Here is a 17,104-nt window from a genome sequence, read left to right as displayed (position 1 = left end):
TCTCCGGATAATCTCACAATCAGCGCTCTGCACGCTTGTCTCTCGACTGAACAGACGCATCTTTGACTGACAAATGTCACGAGAAGGTGTCAAGGGTCGAACCACGAGATTCGAAGGAATGACAGGATATGAAAACCCTTCAGTGTCTTTACTCATGTTGTATAAACTATCAATTTGTTTTATAAGAAACGTCGAAGCTACGTGGATTATGTTCACAGCTAGCAGGTTTCGGACTTCTTCCGTTCCTCAGTAGTAAGAATGATCTTAAACTACAATCAACCTAATCTCACTTTAGAATAACCCTTGTGTAATATTTATACCAATTACAGGATAGCAGTGGTGTATTTAATAGGCAGCCAGCCACAGAGGTGTAAACGGTTAGTAACCACACACAATAAATAAATATCAATAATAAGTAATACGCATTCACTCCCTTTTGAAATTAACGTCCTTCAAAGTCCAGTTTGTGTCTAAAATCAACACAGAGGGGTTTTTGTGTGTGTGTCCACTGTCTCCATCAGAGCTCAGTCTCCAGCTTCAGTACTAATTTATAAATCTGTGTGAAATACCAGTGCTGCCTGACCTATATATAAGTAATGAGAGTCCAGTTTGAAAGGTGCCAAGGTGGAGGAACTCTCAAAGGTCCAATTGATCTGAGCAGCGTGGGTCAACCTGATAATTATAGGTCCACTTCAGAAAGTCAGGGCTGTTCTGCCGCTCCGCCCCCTCTGATTCCTCTGCTCCCAGCTCACGGTGTCAGAAAGAGGACAAAGCCTTTCCGGTGAAATGCTGGATATCACCGAGGCTTTTTCACTTCGTTTAGAGGAAACCCGGCTGGCTGGCGACCGCAGAGCCGTGTAGTAAGCAGTGAGCAGTGGAGAAGTGTCCTGTCAAAGCCCCAAACAAAATGCATGAAATGCAATTTCAAAGGCAGGCAGGCAGGCTGCCTTGAGGCGCCACAGAGGAAAAGCTCTCCTGGACAGCGTGAGCATCAAATGGCACAGTGAAGCTGAACACGGGAGTCAGAGGCTAATAGGCATGTGTCTCCTATGGTTGATACACGAGGCAGAGACACAGGAGTTAAATCCACAATAGCTGAAGACAATGTGAGGACACTTGTGTCTCAGGGTTTCTGAAGGACCTGTCAAATGTCTGTTTCCATGAAATGCAGAGGATCAGGGTCAGTGTTGGTCTGAAGAGCAATTATATAACTCTGCCATGTTTTCACTCGCCTGTTTGATTGATTGATTGATTGTTAGAAGAATTAAATTAAAATTACTGAACGGATTTCCATGCAACCTGGAGGAAGGATGGGACGTCGGCCTAGAAAGATTGGATCTGGACTAATTGGTGGGGATCCAGGAACTAGTTAGGCTACACAAACCCATAACTGACTTAATTATAATTGAGAAATGTTTTGGAACACTTTTTGTGTTTTTAATTTTCACAGATTTCCCATAGAAATTATGATTTCCATGATCTGCATTGTTTTCTTTCTAAGCTCTGAGGCTTGACTTTAAGGGGATGGATGTGTTTTGGTGGATCTATGTGCTCTCGTGCCATTCTAGTTAAGATTTTTATTGATATGACAGAACCCTGATGTCAGCCATCAAGTAATGATCATATTTTTTTGCCATAACAAGGAAACAAACACACAAAAATGGGAAAATCGGGTCAGATCCTCTTTAGTGTTGCTCGTTATGTTTCTTGGTTTAATAGCTTGAAGTGGAATCCTGTGATCTTAGTGTTTCAAACTCGTTATTGTACAAATCCAATAAAGGAAAGAGGAAACCAACAGTGTTGAAAGCAACAAAAAAACAACTGAACGATGATGATTTGGATCTTTACAGTTTTTACTATTTGGATTTAAAAAATATTTGCACTCTTTGTCTATAAGAGGATTTTATTTGAAATGTTTTTATTGGGACTATTTCTTTGGAGAAACAAATAAAAGCTTCTTTTTTTCTGTAATTGCGATGAACCCAGACTTTTCCCCTTAAAGAGGAAATAAATCCCGAAGGATTAGTATCTGTATTGATGTTCCGTGTTATGTTATCGGGGAAAAGAAATGGTGCTGAGCCATTTCTTCAATGTGTTTCGGCGTAAACACAAGCTCGTGCTTCCTCTCCACAAACACACAGGTCTATAACAAGCAGACGCCACCATGCTAATCCACACACACACACACACACACACACACAACGAGGCTTATTGTCACTTCACCTCACCTTGACACTCCAGATCACACATTCAGGACCTGGTGATTATTCACCTCACGCTGGATTCGGAGAGTCATTCAGAGCAGGTGATGGCTGCCTCCTCCCCCGCTGCAGCTCCCGTGAGCAATAAGGGTCGGGAGGCAATAGGTTTGGAGGAGCGTCGGTGTGAAGGAGGCGGTGCTGACACAGCAGTCGGGTAATGTTCTTCAATTTACCCTTTATTTACACCGAAAACCATTCTATGGCTCACCCCCGCTGAGATGCCCTCACCTCATTCACTCCCACCTGAGGGCTCTCATTTATGCACGTAGAGGCGCACACACACACACACACACACACACACACACACTCAGAGTCTATCACACACGTAGCTATGCAGATGTTTAGTCTTATAAATGGTTCGAGCTCTCCCCCATGGCTCCAGGGCACAGTGCACATTGCCTTTTAGCCTCCTGTTGTGCCAATGCAGTCGACTGACACCTTGTTTGAACCCTCTGCGCACCTGTGAGTGTTTGTGTGCGTGTGTGTGTGAAAAACGATTTTTAAATGTCAATTTCAACCAGATATACACACAGATGCTGTATATATTTTCCTAGAAATGCATATGCCAACTGAAATGGCTCCCAGCAGGGGGCCGTACCTCCACCAGGGCCCAGCAGAACACATTTAAATTCACGAGATCTCTAAAATGTCGAAAACCATCCAAATCTGGAAATTGTGTTTTTCCCTGACTCATTCTGCACCAAGTCTCGTGGTGATGGAGTTTTTTGCAGAATCCTACAAACAAATAAACCTCCTTGATTAAGATGTAGCTGCTACTGAGGATTGGTCAATAAGATGTTTACTGTTATACTGCCAATATAGATTTTATTATTCAGGAAAACTACTGTATATGAGGATTCCTGGAGTGAGCAAGGTGGTCACTATGATTCAGATAATATGACAAACATAATAACCTTTGACCCCTCAATCCCTCCTTTTCACACAAAGAACAAAAAATACACAAAAATACTCACAACTTAGGGTATTTAGTGTTTTTTGGCCAGTTTCAAACCCAATCTGCTGATGAAGACTATGTGATACACTCAAAAGCTCTGGAACAACAGCTTTACTCATTAGAACGTATAATCAATAATCAAGCAGCTACTCCACATGTCCCTCTGTTGTGATATGAAATTCAAAAGGAAAAACAGCTCCATCTTTGTCTTTACTCCCTCGGGGATCAACTGATTCTCTGTTTGCGATTCGCTCTCACATTAATATGAGTTTTTTGTCTGAACCACTTCACACTCACCGTAACAACAGACACAACAATCAGATTTTCTCCAGAGAGATTCGTTTGGTTTTATAACATCCAACTCTCGTTTGGTTTTATTTTCATTTCTTTTCTCTGGCTTTCGTCCTTGTTGAATTTAACAAAAAAACAGAGACGCTGACTTCGGTGGAGAAAGAACAATGAACTTCAATGAAGACGTCAACGGCTGAATCAAAGGGTTCGTCTGTCTCCGGCTGCAGTGGAGAGGGATCTAATTTATTCATTTCCATTTATGTGTCTATTTGTTTGCAAGGCTGCAGCTTTTAACTGGATAATTTTATTTCTCTTCCTGACACGGTTGCTTATTCAGAGTGTTTCTTTTTATCAGTAACGTCTCTGTCGAGTCTTGTTTCGCTGTTTATTATGTGTTTTATTGTGTTGATGTGAGCTGGTGATTGTGTGTTTTTCTGCGTGGGAAGCTGCTCATTCTCCTTCCTGTCTCTTTACCTTCAGGGTCATCTTGGCCAGGAGCTCCTGAAGGTCCATGATGCCTTGCACCAGGCTCAGGAAATCGCTGCAGGTCGGACAAGCTCAACACAGGAAGAGGAAGCACCAAACCAAGGGAGGGAAAGAAGAGAGAGAGAGAGAGAGAGAGAGAAACAAGAGGGAATAAATTAGACAGGAGATAAACAGAGCAGAACAGGAAAGAAAAAAAAATCGTTACCCAGACTGTATTCATTTGGACTCCGCTCATGGTGGCCGACAGCAAACACAAGGGAAGCCTCACACATCTGTTTACTCTTTGTCCTCGGGCCCTGTGGCTGGTGTTAGCATCAATAATAAAGCGACACGGTGTGATTACACGCCTTATTGATCGGTGACAGAGACGGTGGCACAGCGGCGACCTCCTATCTCCGCCCGTCCGACAGTAAACAGACGGAGGAGCAAGGCGGCGGGCGAGAGGAGTCGGAATTAGATCAGGACGAAGATGGCTGGAGGAAGAGACCTTTGTCTGCGAGGTCACCGCCAGATAACACATCGCTCATTACAATCCAATTTCATAATGGTGCACTGTAATGGAGAAGGTGCCCCCCGCCCTTTATACCTCAGCTGTGTTCAGAACACCACGAGGGACTCTGTCTTCATTACACTTACTGCGGTTGAGGTTAGGACACTGTGTGATGTAGCCGTTGGGGGCGAAAATCAGCTTCACATCCTGGATGACGCCCTGGCAACACAAAGAGAAGGGGGTGAGTACAGGGGGAAAACACGGAGACAATGATACATACATGTATTGATCCATGTTGGGATATCATCAATAATTCAAATGCTAGCATGAACACAGACTGAATGCTAATGGCGTTCAGCGCCGTGTTCCTCGAGAGGCTCACGAGCAGAAAGCTCAAGAAGAAGAAGCTGATGGAAATTCATTAATGAAAGATTCGGTCAAATTGAAACGTTGACTTGATGATGATGGTGCAAACTATACGCATCAAATTCAAATCTGCACCAAAATGCACACACTCGTGAATATCTGTCGCCTAGAGATGCTGGATTTTTCCATCAGGATGAATCATTCTCTGAGAAAGTGTAAATGTTTAATAGAGTTTAAAACAATATCCTGGATCCTAAATGTATTTGTCTCTTTTATTGGATGATGTCCCATGTGCCCCTCCACAAACTTTCATGGTTCAGTAGTTTTTTGCATAATCCTGCTAAATATCTAAACAAACAAACGCAGGTGAAAACATAATTATTACAGGTTTTCTTGACAGGAACAAAACGTGTGTTCTGATTTATCCTTATTTAATTATGTGTTTTCAAACCTCTTACTATGATTTCCCGTCCTTTAATGTCCACGTATGACAAAAAAAAAAAGCTGATTAAACCGCTGCTACAGTCTGTAAATCATGTGTCAAGTTGTTTCTATGCACTGCACTGGTCTGTTTCCATCACAGAAAGGATTTACACCGTCAGTATCCTTACAATATACTTGAATCTGCATTAAAACTTGGACGTATAATGGAAATGTATCACGGAGATGGTGAAAATACAAAGTACGCAAACGGCGTTCGCTCCTAACTGAGCTGAAGAGAAGCGTCTTCACACGAAAGCAGAAGTAAAATGGCCTTTAACCATCAGAGCTCTCTCACTCCTTTAAACTGATGATCTGTCAATCACTCTGAATGACAGCCTGGTTCCAGAGACGTCTCCGTGACGACCACAGGGATCAATGATGGAAAACAAAGCGCCTCTCTAATGGAAACCACCGGGGAACCCAACACATAAACACACGGGCCGGATATAGTTTCAGCATTGGAAGCCATATTTAAAACGTGCTGGGGGGGGGGGACGGGGGGGGACATTAGAATTCACAGCCCGAAGCAGAGCTGGCATCTACTCATCTGTGCTTTACGTGTTGGGGAAATTCATTTACAGTTCATTTGGGCGGCCGGCATGCAAACAACACCTGAGAGAGAGGGAGGGGGGAGAGAGAGAGAGAGAGAGAGAGAGAGAGAGAGAGAGAGAGAGAGAGAGAGAGAGAGAGAGAGGCTTCAGGCGAGCAGCACAGATTGAAAATAAACGCACTCTCTCTCTCTCTCGCTCTCACAAACAAACACACACTCGCTCTGTGAAACAACGGATGGAGAAGAAGATTGTCAGCGTCACTCAGAATGAGAATGAAGGTGAAGATCGTGGCTGTCTGAGCCTCTGGTGTTAGACCGGAGCCCTGACTACACATCACTGTCAATGATCAGCAGGTAATTGGAACTGAAGTCATCAAATATCTTTTCTCTCACACACACACACACACACACACACGTATCTCATTCCTCTGCAACACCAGGTATGTTTCATTCCTCTGCCAAATAATGTCGACTCCCCAACGATAAGACGAGTCCAATAACATGGCTCCAGATGTGGGGGTTTCTTTCCTCAGTATTTTCTTATGTAGGTATTTTGTTCATTTCCAATAAACAGCAAAGCTCCAGTCTCTCCATCACTGCCTCAGTGGCACAGCACTGTCATTTAAAACATTAATAAACATCCCATTAAATAAAGGCGAATGAGTTAATGCACGTAGGTAAAAAGAATAATTGACTAAATTAGTAGAATATATTGTGTTTTTAATGTTTTTAAAAATCTTTATTTGAACTAAATCAACTAGAAGCAGCGTTTAGTTTCGTTTAGTTCCCATTGTTATTATTAATTCATTTCTTAAGCTGCACTGTTATTTTCAATCTTTTATTTTGTATTTTATTTTTTTATTGCTTTTAACTGTTAATTTATTTTTAAATGCTTCTTTTTTGTGTTGTCTTATGTTGACATGTGCTACACAAATTAACTTGCCTTGCCTGTTTTAAACATGCTCTAGTAATAGCTCTATTTTCTGTCAACTCTTGATTCTCCATTTCAAAATAATGTCCATCCGTTTCTTTCTGGTCGCGTTATGATTCTTTAAAGTTTTTTATTTAATTCTGAAGTCAGTGACACGACTTCTCCATCGTCTCTGTGCAGCTGCTCATTGCTTTCATTGGATTTGAAGTGAATTTGGCAGAAGTGCTGACTTTCAGCTTTAAAGCTGAAATAATCAATAGTTTTATATTAGCAGTGAATTTAAGAAGCACATGTAATATGAAAGGGGTCGAGAATATCACAGACTCTGCAGCTGCATTGATTTTTTGAAGTTTCTTTTAGCGCTCTCTCTCTCTCTCTCTCTCTCTCTCTCTCTCTCTCTCTCTCTCTCTCTCTCTCTCTCTCTCTCTCTCTCTCTCTCTCTCTCTCTCTCTCTCTCTCTCTCTCTCTCTCTCTCTCTCTCTCTCTCTCTCTCTCTCTCTCTCTCTCCCTCTCTCTCTCTCTCTCTCTCTCTCTCTCATACACACACACAAACATTGCAGTTTTTAGTTTCATATGTGGTTGCAGCTAATTTTTAATAAAAACTGTAATTCTACTTCTACAAATCTTCGTGTGAGGGAGCATGCTCCTAAAAATATCCTCTGTAAACAAGATAAAAAAAGATCCTGCGCTCACAAGATAATTATCTCATGTTCATGCACACATGAATAAAGAAATATCTCCTTTTGGGAATTTAGCTGCATCAGGTGCTGTTTCAGTATCACTTGTTTCCTTGTGTCCCCAAAACATTCACAAGTTCACTCGTTATTGCCGATAGGATCATCGTCACTGCTCCTGTCTGCTCACTTTCACCATCATTCTTCCATGTAAGCTTGTTTATTACAGCAATAAGAGTCCAGGCATGTTGTTGGCTTTGCCGTTGGGTAACATTGACAAGAGGTCTGCTATCCCGGGTGAGGTTTTATCTCGTGATCTCACTACAATCATGCAGAACATGACTTTTCTTTTCCCGAGCCAGGTGCCAGGACCCAGCTTCTGCCTGCTGCTCATCTCCCTGGACCAACTCAACATCAACCGCACTAATTAACAAGTGCGAGAGGGGAGAGACCGAAGGCAGAGAGACAGAGGATGATCTCTGCCTGGGAACATACAACAACACATGAGTCAACGGGAAGGTTAATGAGAACACAACCAATATAAACAGAGTCAGGCGATGAGATCAATTTCCACCTTTTTCTTTAAGGTAAAATATGTTTCAAGTTTAGTAAAAAGACAAACTGAGTGAGAGATCTCTCCGCTCTGAATCCCTCCCGTCCACGTTTCCTCCATCGTGCTACCTCACGTAACCTGCTGCTGCTTTCCATCACCGCCTGTGTTAGGATTCATTACCGTCCCGTAGTGCATGAAACGCCGAGTGCTTCACAAAAGCGCCGGCTCCAAACGAGCCTGCACCGTCCCTGAGGAGTCAGCATTCCTGGTACAATGGATTCTAGATAAAGATAATTTATTACAGTTGCTCTTTCAGATTGAAGGGCCCCGAGAGGAGGCGGCGCGAGGACGTGGAGCGTCTCGAGCCACAGCCAGGACTGAATATGTTTTATTTAAAGGCCTAGTTAGCTCGTCTTATCATTATCCCACTCCTGCGTCCTGAGTGGGATAGATTACAGCCGCCACTTTATTTCGCCTCCTATCTCCTCCTGCAGTGTTATACTTGCTCTTGGCTATTTTCCCTTTTCGCTTCTTTATTCTCATTTTTCCAACAAGCTCTTCAACCGTCTCTACGTTTGACAAGAGAAGACGTAAGTGGACTCTGTGCAGCCCCTTGTCTCCAGCAGGTTGAAGGAGAAAGAGGTGAACGTGAAGTTAGGTGACGTGTTGCAGTCCATCTCTGTATGTGTCTATCAAGACCTCTGCACATTACACCTGAACACTGTTTGCAAGGATATACTTAAGATAAGATAAGATAATCCGTCGCACAACGGGGAAATATTAATATACAGGGTTAACCCATTACAGCACATAGTTCCCAGTGCAACTAGCCATTTGTGTACCGATTCAACAAATCACACATACTAATATGTTTTTGGTTCAAATCTGCATTTTACAAATATAACGATCTCCGTCCAGATGAGTGTTTTAGCTCCGTATCAAAAGTAAACTCTGTCCATACTAACACACCTGGAAATGCATCACATGACCAGTAACGTGAGCTGCTGGGTGCCACAGGAAGCAGATTGTCTACTCAGCAGCTAGTTGCTTAGTTACAGAAAATACGACGAACAAAGATGGTGAAAAGTAAGACGACGGATTTATTTCCTTGGAAGAATTGGAAGTGTTGCTGACGGTAAATGTTATCAACCCTCAAGTCTGATAAGAACCAATCAGGAAGCGAAGTGGACATCATCGTTTCCAAACGTCTCCACGTCTGCTCGTCCAGACTAAACAGCGTTTCCCACAGTTCTTCATTTTTTGTGGGTGCTTGAAAACTCCAGATTAGTGTTGATGTCAGGAATAGAAGAAGCAGATAAGATGTGTTTTAACATTAAAATGCACTGTGACACAAACTGTCGTAGTGTTGTGTTTTATTCCTTTCCCTCTAAATTAGGTGGTAGTGTAAAGACACGAGGGACACAGCCACCTCGTCTCTCTGCAAAGTTCAGAAATACCCTGTGGAAAAATAACACGCAAATAGACAAGAGCCTGCAGCTGAAATGTAGCTGGGTTGACAGATAACAGGCTAAGTTTAGTGAGTTCAGGTAGAAACATGATGAAAGTACAGATTTCTTCTTTTCACATTTGGGTCGAGCCCGTGGAAAAACAACAGAACAAAGAAAATATGAATAAATGTATTTTACTGAAACATCTTCCCATTAATTCAAGGATCAGACAGTGAACAGAGACTTCTCTTACATAATAACGTGTGACAGAGATCTGAAGTTATCTGTATTTTAATGGTTTGAAGATGTCAGTGTAATGATGTGAATTATTGTCCGGACTAGAATCAGCCAGCAGACACCGCACCTCGGTAAAAAACACACAAACCCATATCTCATCTGAGAAAGAAGCTCATTACGACCCGTAGTTATGTTTTATTGTTGAAGCTTCCTGAAACAGCCGAAGTGATTATGAGGGGAGCAAAGGGGAGGAAGTCAGGGAGGAAGTCAGGGAGGAAGTCAGGGAGGAAGTCAGGGAGGAAGCAGGTCGACCACACTCACAGGAGACAGATGTTTGTTTCTTACGTGAAACAGATGCTCGAGATGTTTTTTTTATCCATGTCCAATACAATGATATTAAAATAACCTTAACCTGGATTATTGTGACCATGACGACGACGGAAGTTTACCCCAAACCAGGATCCCCCTTAAACAGAACCACTTACTTACTGAACTTTAAACTGTGAAACTTCAGAATTACTGCGTCACATTCACTCTTCTTCATGTGTAAGTTACTTATTATTACTTACCGATGCCTGTTTGACTCTTGCTGCTGTAATATTGCACTTTTCCCAAATGTAGGACTAATAAAGGATTATTTCATTTTATCTTAACTTGTTTGCATCTGTGCTTTGTGAAAAAATGCGTCAAACAAATAACAAACATTGCAACAAACAGTAATTTGCCGCACGATGAAATAAAGCTACACTGAAAATGTCATCACATCGCACAGCCCTAATTATATTATCTTGTTTTTTGCAACTGGTTGTTAATCATGTAAATATTCTTGTAAACTTTAGTTGAATCACTCAAATACACAATCTGTAATTACAGCAACATTTCAGTGATACAGACCAAACTGTGTAAATTGTTTTTTGTACATACTGCAATTGCAACTGCACTGTAACTTGGGATTAGAGTGTAAGCACCAGAATGAGCTAATTTAGATTCAGCGTTTAGTTAAACAGTGAAGAAGAGCAAAAGTTCCTATTTATAGTTTTGTCCAATCAGGTATTTTCTGCAGATGTGGGATAATAATGTGTTTGTCTAACCTTTCCTTGTCTCTCTCATCGTGTGCTTCTCTTCGGCAGCTGCACCTTTTTATTCTCCCCTGTGCCCTGAGCCCCGATTTCAAAAAGCACAGCTACTACTTAACAACGAATAACATTTCCTCTCATGAATATGCACGAGTTAAAAGATATCACTGTGTTTAAAACAAAAAAAAAAAGGCTGTAGCACAAAAATGGTTGTTCTGCTAAACTGAGCAACAGGTCGTTGATGTCAGGTTGTTACAAGTGCACACGTCAAACCAACATGCAAACTAATCCCAGCGCGAACCCGAGGAGGGGGGGGGGGGGCTCCTCGTTCCCTCCGTCACTTCACATGAGCCCGTGCACTTCCACGCCATCTGTGTCTGGCCGCTGACAAACGCCTTTGAGCACTCCTGGCACATGAAGGGTAGACGGTCTGTGAGCACTGAGCCGACCGCGGGTTGGGAGCTGGGTGACGGAGCAGCGTCTACGAAGACCACAGCTCCCTCTCAGAAGAAGGAGCTCCTTGAGGTCTCGATGCGAGAGGGGGATGAAGGAGGAGGGAGGAGGAGGGATGGTGCAGCAGCGATGGTGTCAAAGCACGGGGGAGAAATAATTTACACCGCAGCGGGGTCTGGTGGCTGATCAATATGTTACATAGACCAAAATGAAAAAAAGCCCATTGATTGCATGGCAGGTGGGCAGGAGAGGTGGGAATATCAAGAGCATGTGCATGTCTGGGCGACACCCCCGCTATTTCCACTTCCTGCTGCGACCGCATGCAGGAGCCTGACAAAATGAGCAGTGATTAAAAATCAACAGCATTGTAATGGGCCTGGGAACAAGCGTTTCAAAGAGACTTTCTTCTTCTGTACATCTCATCTTGTACAAGAGAGATGTACACACACAGCCAACTCCAAATCTGGAATGTGAAGCACGTTCAGGTATGTGAAGGAAGTATGTGTGTGTGTGTGTGTGTGTGTGTGTCTGTGTGTGCATCGTCTCTGGAGTCTTACCTTGAACAGGCCATGCTTGTGGCCGTGCTGGCCCAGCCACACTCCACTGCCCGGCGTGAGCTCCATCTGAGGAGGGTCTATCACCCGCTCATAAATCCTGCCAACAACAAATCAGAGGAGAATGTCGGGGGTTAGGATAACGGTGCACAAACACGCTTCTCCTTTTTATGGTCCTGGTGCGGCAGGAACACTGATCCAATACGGCTGAAAAGCAGAGGAAAATCCAACAGACTGTGCATGTCCACTCCCTGCTGCCCCCCCCCTGCCTTCGTGGGGAGCAGGGAGAGCCGAGCATGAGGCTGCTCTCCTCAAGCATGACAGCCAGTCTCGCCCCGCGGCTCCCTAACACTATTGATACCCGGACGTGGGATGTAGGCCGGATTAACCGTCCAACTACTGACACAAACACAAACAGGCTTTGGCATTATCAAGGCAAACATCCTCAGTGTCATTCAGCAACATTTTTTCCCTGCACTGAGGTTTTTCTTAACAACACCAGCGAGCCGCGATGGGCCAGCGTGAGGATGTCAGAGAACAATCTGTCAGGTTTCACCCTCCTCCTCCTCCTCCTCCTCCTCCTCCTCCTCCTCCTCACAGTGTGAGCACACGCAGACACACACACACAAGCTGATTTCTCCCTTTGTCTTCTTTCATTGTAAAGGCATTACTGTAATTTAGTGCTTGTGTTGATCTCCGTGACAGAGGCAGCGCAACGACGACAACCACAACACGGCAGGTTCTACTCTCAGAAGAAAGTAGTGCTTGTTATCTTGAGGAGTCGACAAAGTCTTCATGAAAAATAAACTTTGTCTTATTAGTGTTGGGGGGGGGGGTGGTATTTCCAAAACAGAGCGCAGGGCAGAAAGTGAGATTGGTGAGGCAGAGGTGAGCAGCTGGACAGGTGCCTGGTCTGGATATATACGACCGTTCCAGCCCTCTGCACATAAGTCATGGTCGTTTTAATGCTTTTAACTTACACTTAATGCTCCATTAAAGATATCTCTGTTCTTAACATCGAGGGAAATGACTCGCTGGAATGTCAAAAGAGCACTTGTGCAGCTGTGAAGACTCCAAACGTCGCTGTCAGCTTTGTCGTTTTGACTGTATATATATATAGACAAGTTGAATATACAGTATGTTCAGCTACTATGGGCTCCAGAGGCGGATCAAGCGGCCCCAGCTGAAATCTGATTGGCCCCTGAAGTGCCTACATCCACCAGTCAAAGGCTCAACCCCAACGTTTACACCCAAGCAGCTCAATCAAAGGGGAGGAGAGACACTCCCCCGAGGGAACAACACATTTATCTCACAATCCAGTAAATCATGACAATAACGGCTGTCGATACTTAATTGACATTTCACAACAGTGGAAAGAAAGTGGGCTACAATTTCCTCTGCATGTATACTGACATGTCCACTGAGTCATCCACTGACTTCAAGGGGCCGAGCATTGCTTCAATCAACCTTTAGATACTGAAGTGGGTTTTGAGTTGCGTGTGCGTGAGAGAGTTGAAGAGAGGAGTGAGTTTTTCTGACGTGGACGATGTCGACGGAGCGTTTGACTCCGATTGGTCGCCCCCCTGCTCGTACACGGATGAAGAGAGCGGCAACGACAAGCTCCTGCTTCTGACCGAGGGTGAGACTGATGTTACCGGACTCTGAGCAATGACCCAGAATAACAAGTGGAGCCTTTTTGTTGAAGGAAAAGAAGAAGTTAAAGTTGACATTTCACTGCTTTTCATTTTCACACCCGCATGTATAAACACAGGGAGTAAGTGCCCCCTAAGTTGGGAGGATCAAAGTTCGTGTCATCAAGGATCCTAACAACGATCCTAAGAAGGTAAATCTGCACAATGTGGATCCTTTTAACAATAAAACTAATGTCCTCCAGCGACAGAACGAATCGGTTACAAAACAGAGGCAGAATTATTTGTCATCTAAACATCTGAGTCACAGTCGGCCTCTTTTATGTGTCACTAAATCCTAACAATGGAGGAAAAACGACGCCACACTTTACTAATTACAGCTCAATTATTTGTCTTCTAAAATGATAATTGATCGGAATCATTACCTCTGTTAATTCTTTGATTTAAAATGGCAGTTTTTGCATTTAAGGGGATTGTGTGTCATTCCGTGCACGTGTTTGGATTTGCCCCCCTGCTGAGCGAGCCCTCGCTGCGAGTGTCATGTGACGACGCTGCATTGTGTACTGTTTGTTTACCTCAACCTTTCTGTCGTCTCTGTCTCTCTCACCTTCTCGTCTCGTCAGCAGTGAAAAGCAGGAGATTAACAGAAGGAAACACCAACGAGGTTGAAGCCAATTAGAATAGTGATGTGCTCACGGGCATCTTTGCCGGGTCTGACACCACAAGCTAATTATAGAGGATGTACACCAGTCAACAAAATGTATTGTGTGATTAACAGTGCTCCTCTATCACCACAGTGCAGGAGTCAATGACTCAATGATTAACAGCTACTCTTTAAAACCCAGAGAACAGAAAAATATCACAAAACTCAGAATAATTTGGTGGTTTTGATTCATTTTGACCATGTTTTGATTCATAAGTCCTGCTTCCACACAAAAACTATCAGGGGCAGAGGAAGTCAAGTGCAAACCAACCGTGACGTCACCCACTGGTTTGTTACTGTTCTTTTGAAACCAGAAGTCACCATATTTGGAGGAGCAGGGGGCGGAGCTTGACTGCGAGCTCGTGGACGCCACACACCCACCTGCGACCTGCACCCATTGGATGGTTCTAGCTGTCAATCGCACGGAATCAACAGCAAAACACAGATACAGTGTTTTGTGGTTTATTTGACGCTGGGACCATACTTTACAAAATTGCTGTATTGAAGAAGACTTGAAACTAGAGATTGAGACAATAAACTTCACAGGAAGGTGATAACCATTGATATCAGACCCACGGTCAAGTATCAACTGAGTGTGTTTCCTCCTGCTGCTGTTTAAAAAGCATCGTGGGAGCATGGGGGGGGGCACCAAAGTGTGAGGAGGGAAGGAATGAGAAAGATCTGTAAGCTGAAGATCTGTGAGTGAGGTGACCACCATCAAGTGCTGCCGTCTGTCGTTGAAAAGGACCAATCACTGACTGATGTCTTCATCAATCCAACACGAGTTCGTTGGGCTGCTTTGGAAACGCACTCGCAAGCTGCTGTTGTATTTCTGCTGTTCTGGGACCTGTTGTATTAAATCACACTAACTGTCACAAGCGGTGACAATGGGTGTCGCCACAACTGAAACCCTGAGCGTTATTAGAACAGCACTCAGTTTAGCACATTCCTCTGTCGAGAGCCCGAATCTCACAATGTTGAAGAAAGTGATGAACAAATTCCTGGTTCCACTGTTTTCCCCCGGATCCGAATCTAACGTTGTTTCTATAGAGCAGCTGAAAAAAGTCCTTCACTGGTTGGTTGGTTTGTGTAAAGTTAAACAAAAACAACCAAACTGATTTCCACGAAACTTAGTGTCAGGAGAAAAACCTATTAAAATTTGGTGTGGATCCAAATCCGGTGGCGGATCCAGGATTTATTTCCTGCTTCCTCTAACATTGTGAGATAAGGCTTTATTCAACATTTTCACTATTTTCACAGGGAAAAATTAATGGATTTTGATTAAATAAATTCGTGTGAAATTTGTTGGACCTTTTTCAGAGGAATACGCTCGACTGGTTGCCAGTATTGTTACCTGGGAAACCAGTGAAACACCTTTCTTTCTGGTCCATGTCCCATCCTGATACAAATAAGCAGGGGTGAGAATATAACCTCCTCGGTGCAGGTAATAATTTGAATGTGGATTTACTTTGGCATGTCTCCTCTTCACATTAGAAAGGGAAAGCAAACCAATAACAGCTTGTTGGATGTGCAGTGTCTTGCTACGGCAGAGCCAGATAAACCAGACCCATCACTTCATCCATAACCAGTAAACTAGGGCAGCGCTGCTCCACTTCTACGCTGCTCCTCTTAACCTTTACTGGGTATGTGAACGAGAGAGACCCACATCTGGATGGAGAGGGACAAAGTCGAGGCAGGTGTGGAGCAACTCGCTCATTCATAAGAACGAGAGAAAACCTCGAGATGTGGGGAAGCGCTGACAGAGAAACTGTGGACACACTACGGCACAGAGAGTATAAATCCACATCTTACTGGAGAAACAAATATGTTCTCCTCCGTCCGCTTCAATAAGCTGCCAGGCCGCCTCACTTCCAGCGGTGCACCCACTGAAGTGAATAAACTGCATTTAATCTCAGGTTTGCAGCCATATTGACTTCCTGTTTCCCACCTTCACCGATAAGAGCGAATAAAAAAGACTAAACGAAGCCACGAACACGATCCAGAGTCGTGTCCTTCTATCTTTAGGACGACAGGTCAGAGGGAAAAAAAACACCACAACTAAAAAACCCTTCATCTTCAAAAGTGAGACGCGATATTTAGGTCCCTGGCAGCCTTATGGCTCGCCTTCAAAAGAACAATCTCAATCACAGCCCGCATTATTTTCTCTGCCAATATCTGTCGGCCGCACTAAACTGCAGACCACTTCCAATTTTCCACTCGTCGAGCTCGAGACATTTTCTGTCATGTTGGTGCCTTTCCTCCGTCAGAGATACGGAGTCAGAAATCAGGAGTCAAAGTCCCTTTTGAGTCGCTCGCCTCGCTGTGGGACAAATTTCCTCAAAGCTCTCCATTAATCCTCTGCCAAAAGCAAGCTGGGTTACGTCGTGTCACTGGAGGCTGCTGGGAGATTACGGGTTACTGTGGTATTTTTGGACAGGAAGCTACAAAGAGCGTCCCACGCGCTTTAATCTGTTAAAAAACCTGTGTGTAATTTAGTTTGGAGCCTTTATTGAATTTGAATCCACTGAAGAATCTTTTCTCAAATTGACTTAAGATTTAACAGTTAAATATTTCATAGATTCAAGAAGTGGAATAATATATTTGAGAACACAATCCAACACAGAAAAAAAACACTCCACCCCGGATACAAATGTACACAAATTACCCCGAGACAACTTTTCCTTTTGTGAATACAAATCATGCCCAACTAATTCTAACGAGCTGGTAATAATTGGGATGATGCTCAGTTACAGCCCATTTGCCGAGATGGGATATGAACTCAGGCTCATTTACATTGTTGCACAGAGGAAACCTACTGGTCGGCACTTTCCTCACGCTAACACACGTTATTATATTATCTTTTTCTAAATTGAGTTTCTACAGTTTGAAATCACTACAGTCGAGGACGTCACCGGGCTAAGTGAAGTCTAGTTATAGCTCGGAG

General features: G+C 43.6%; 1 protein-coding gene across 1 annotated transcript in view; it reads right to left on the bottom strand.

The window, feature by feature from the left end:
- Positions 1–17,104, bottom strand: part of LOC118114081 (protein kinase C-binding protein NELL1) — a 206,494-nt gene that overhangs the window by 132,108 nt on the left and 57,282 nt on the right. The window contains exons 5-7 of the mRNA XM_035164316.2: positions 11,812–11,908; positions 4,630–4,702; positions 3,982–4,064 (exon numbers count right to left, since the gene is read on the bottom strand). Coding sequence (XP_035020207.1) covers positions 3,982–4,064; positions 4,630–4,702; positions 11,812–11,908 — 253 coding nt within the window. The remainder of the gene's footprint in view (positions 1–3,981; positions 4,065–4,629; positions 4,703–11,811; positions 11,909–17,104) is intronic.

Source organism: Hippoglossus stenolepis, chromosome 1 (genome assembly GCF_022539355.2).
Source record: "Hippoglossus stenolepis isolate QCI-W04-F060 chromosome 1, HSTE1.2, whole genome shotgun sequence".
NCBI lineage: Eukaryota > Metazoa > Chordata > Actinopteri > Pleuronectiformes > Pleuronectidae > Hippoglossus > Hippoglossus stenolepis.
This window is presented reverse-complemented; position numbering and strand designations above follow the sequence as displayed.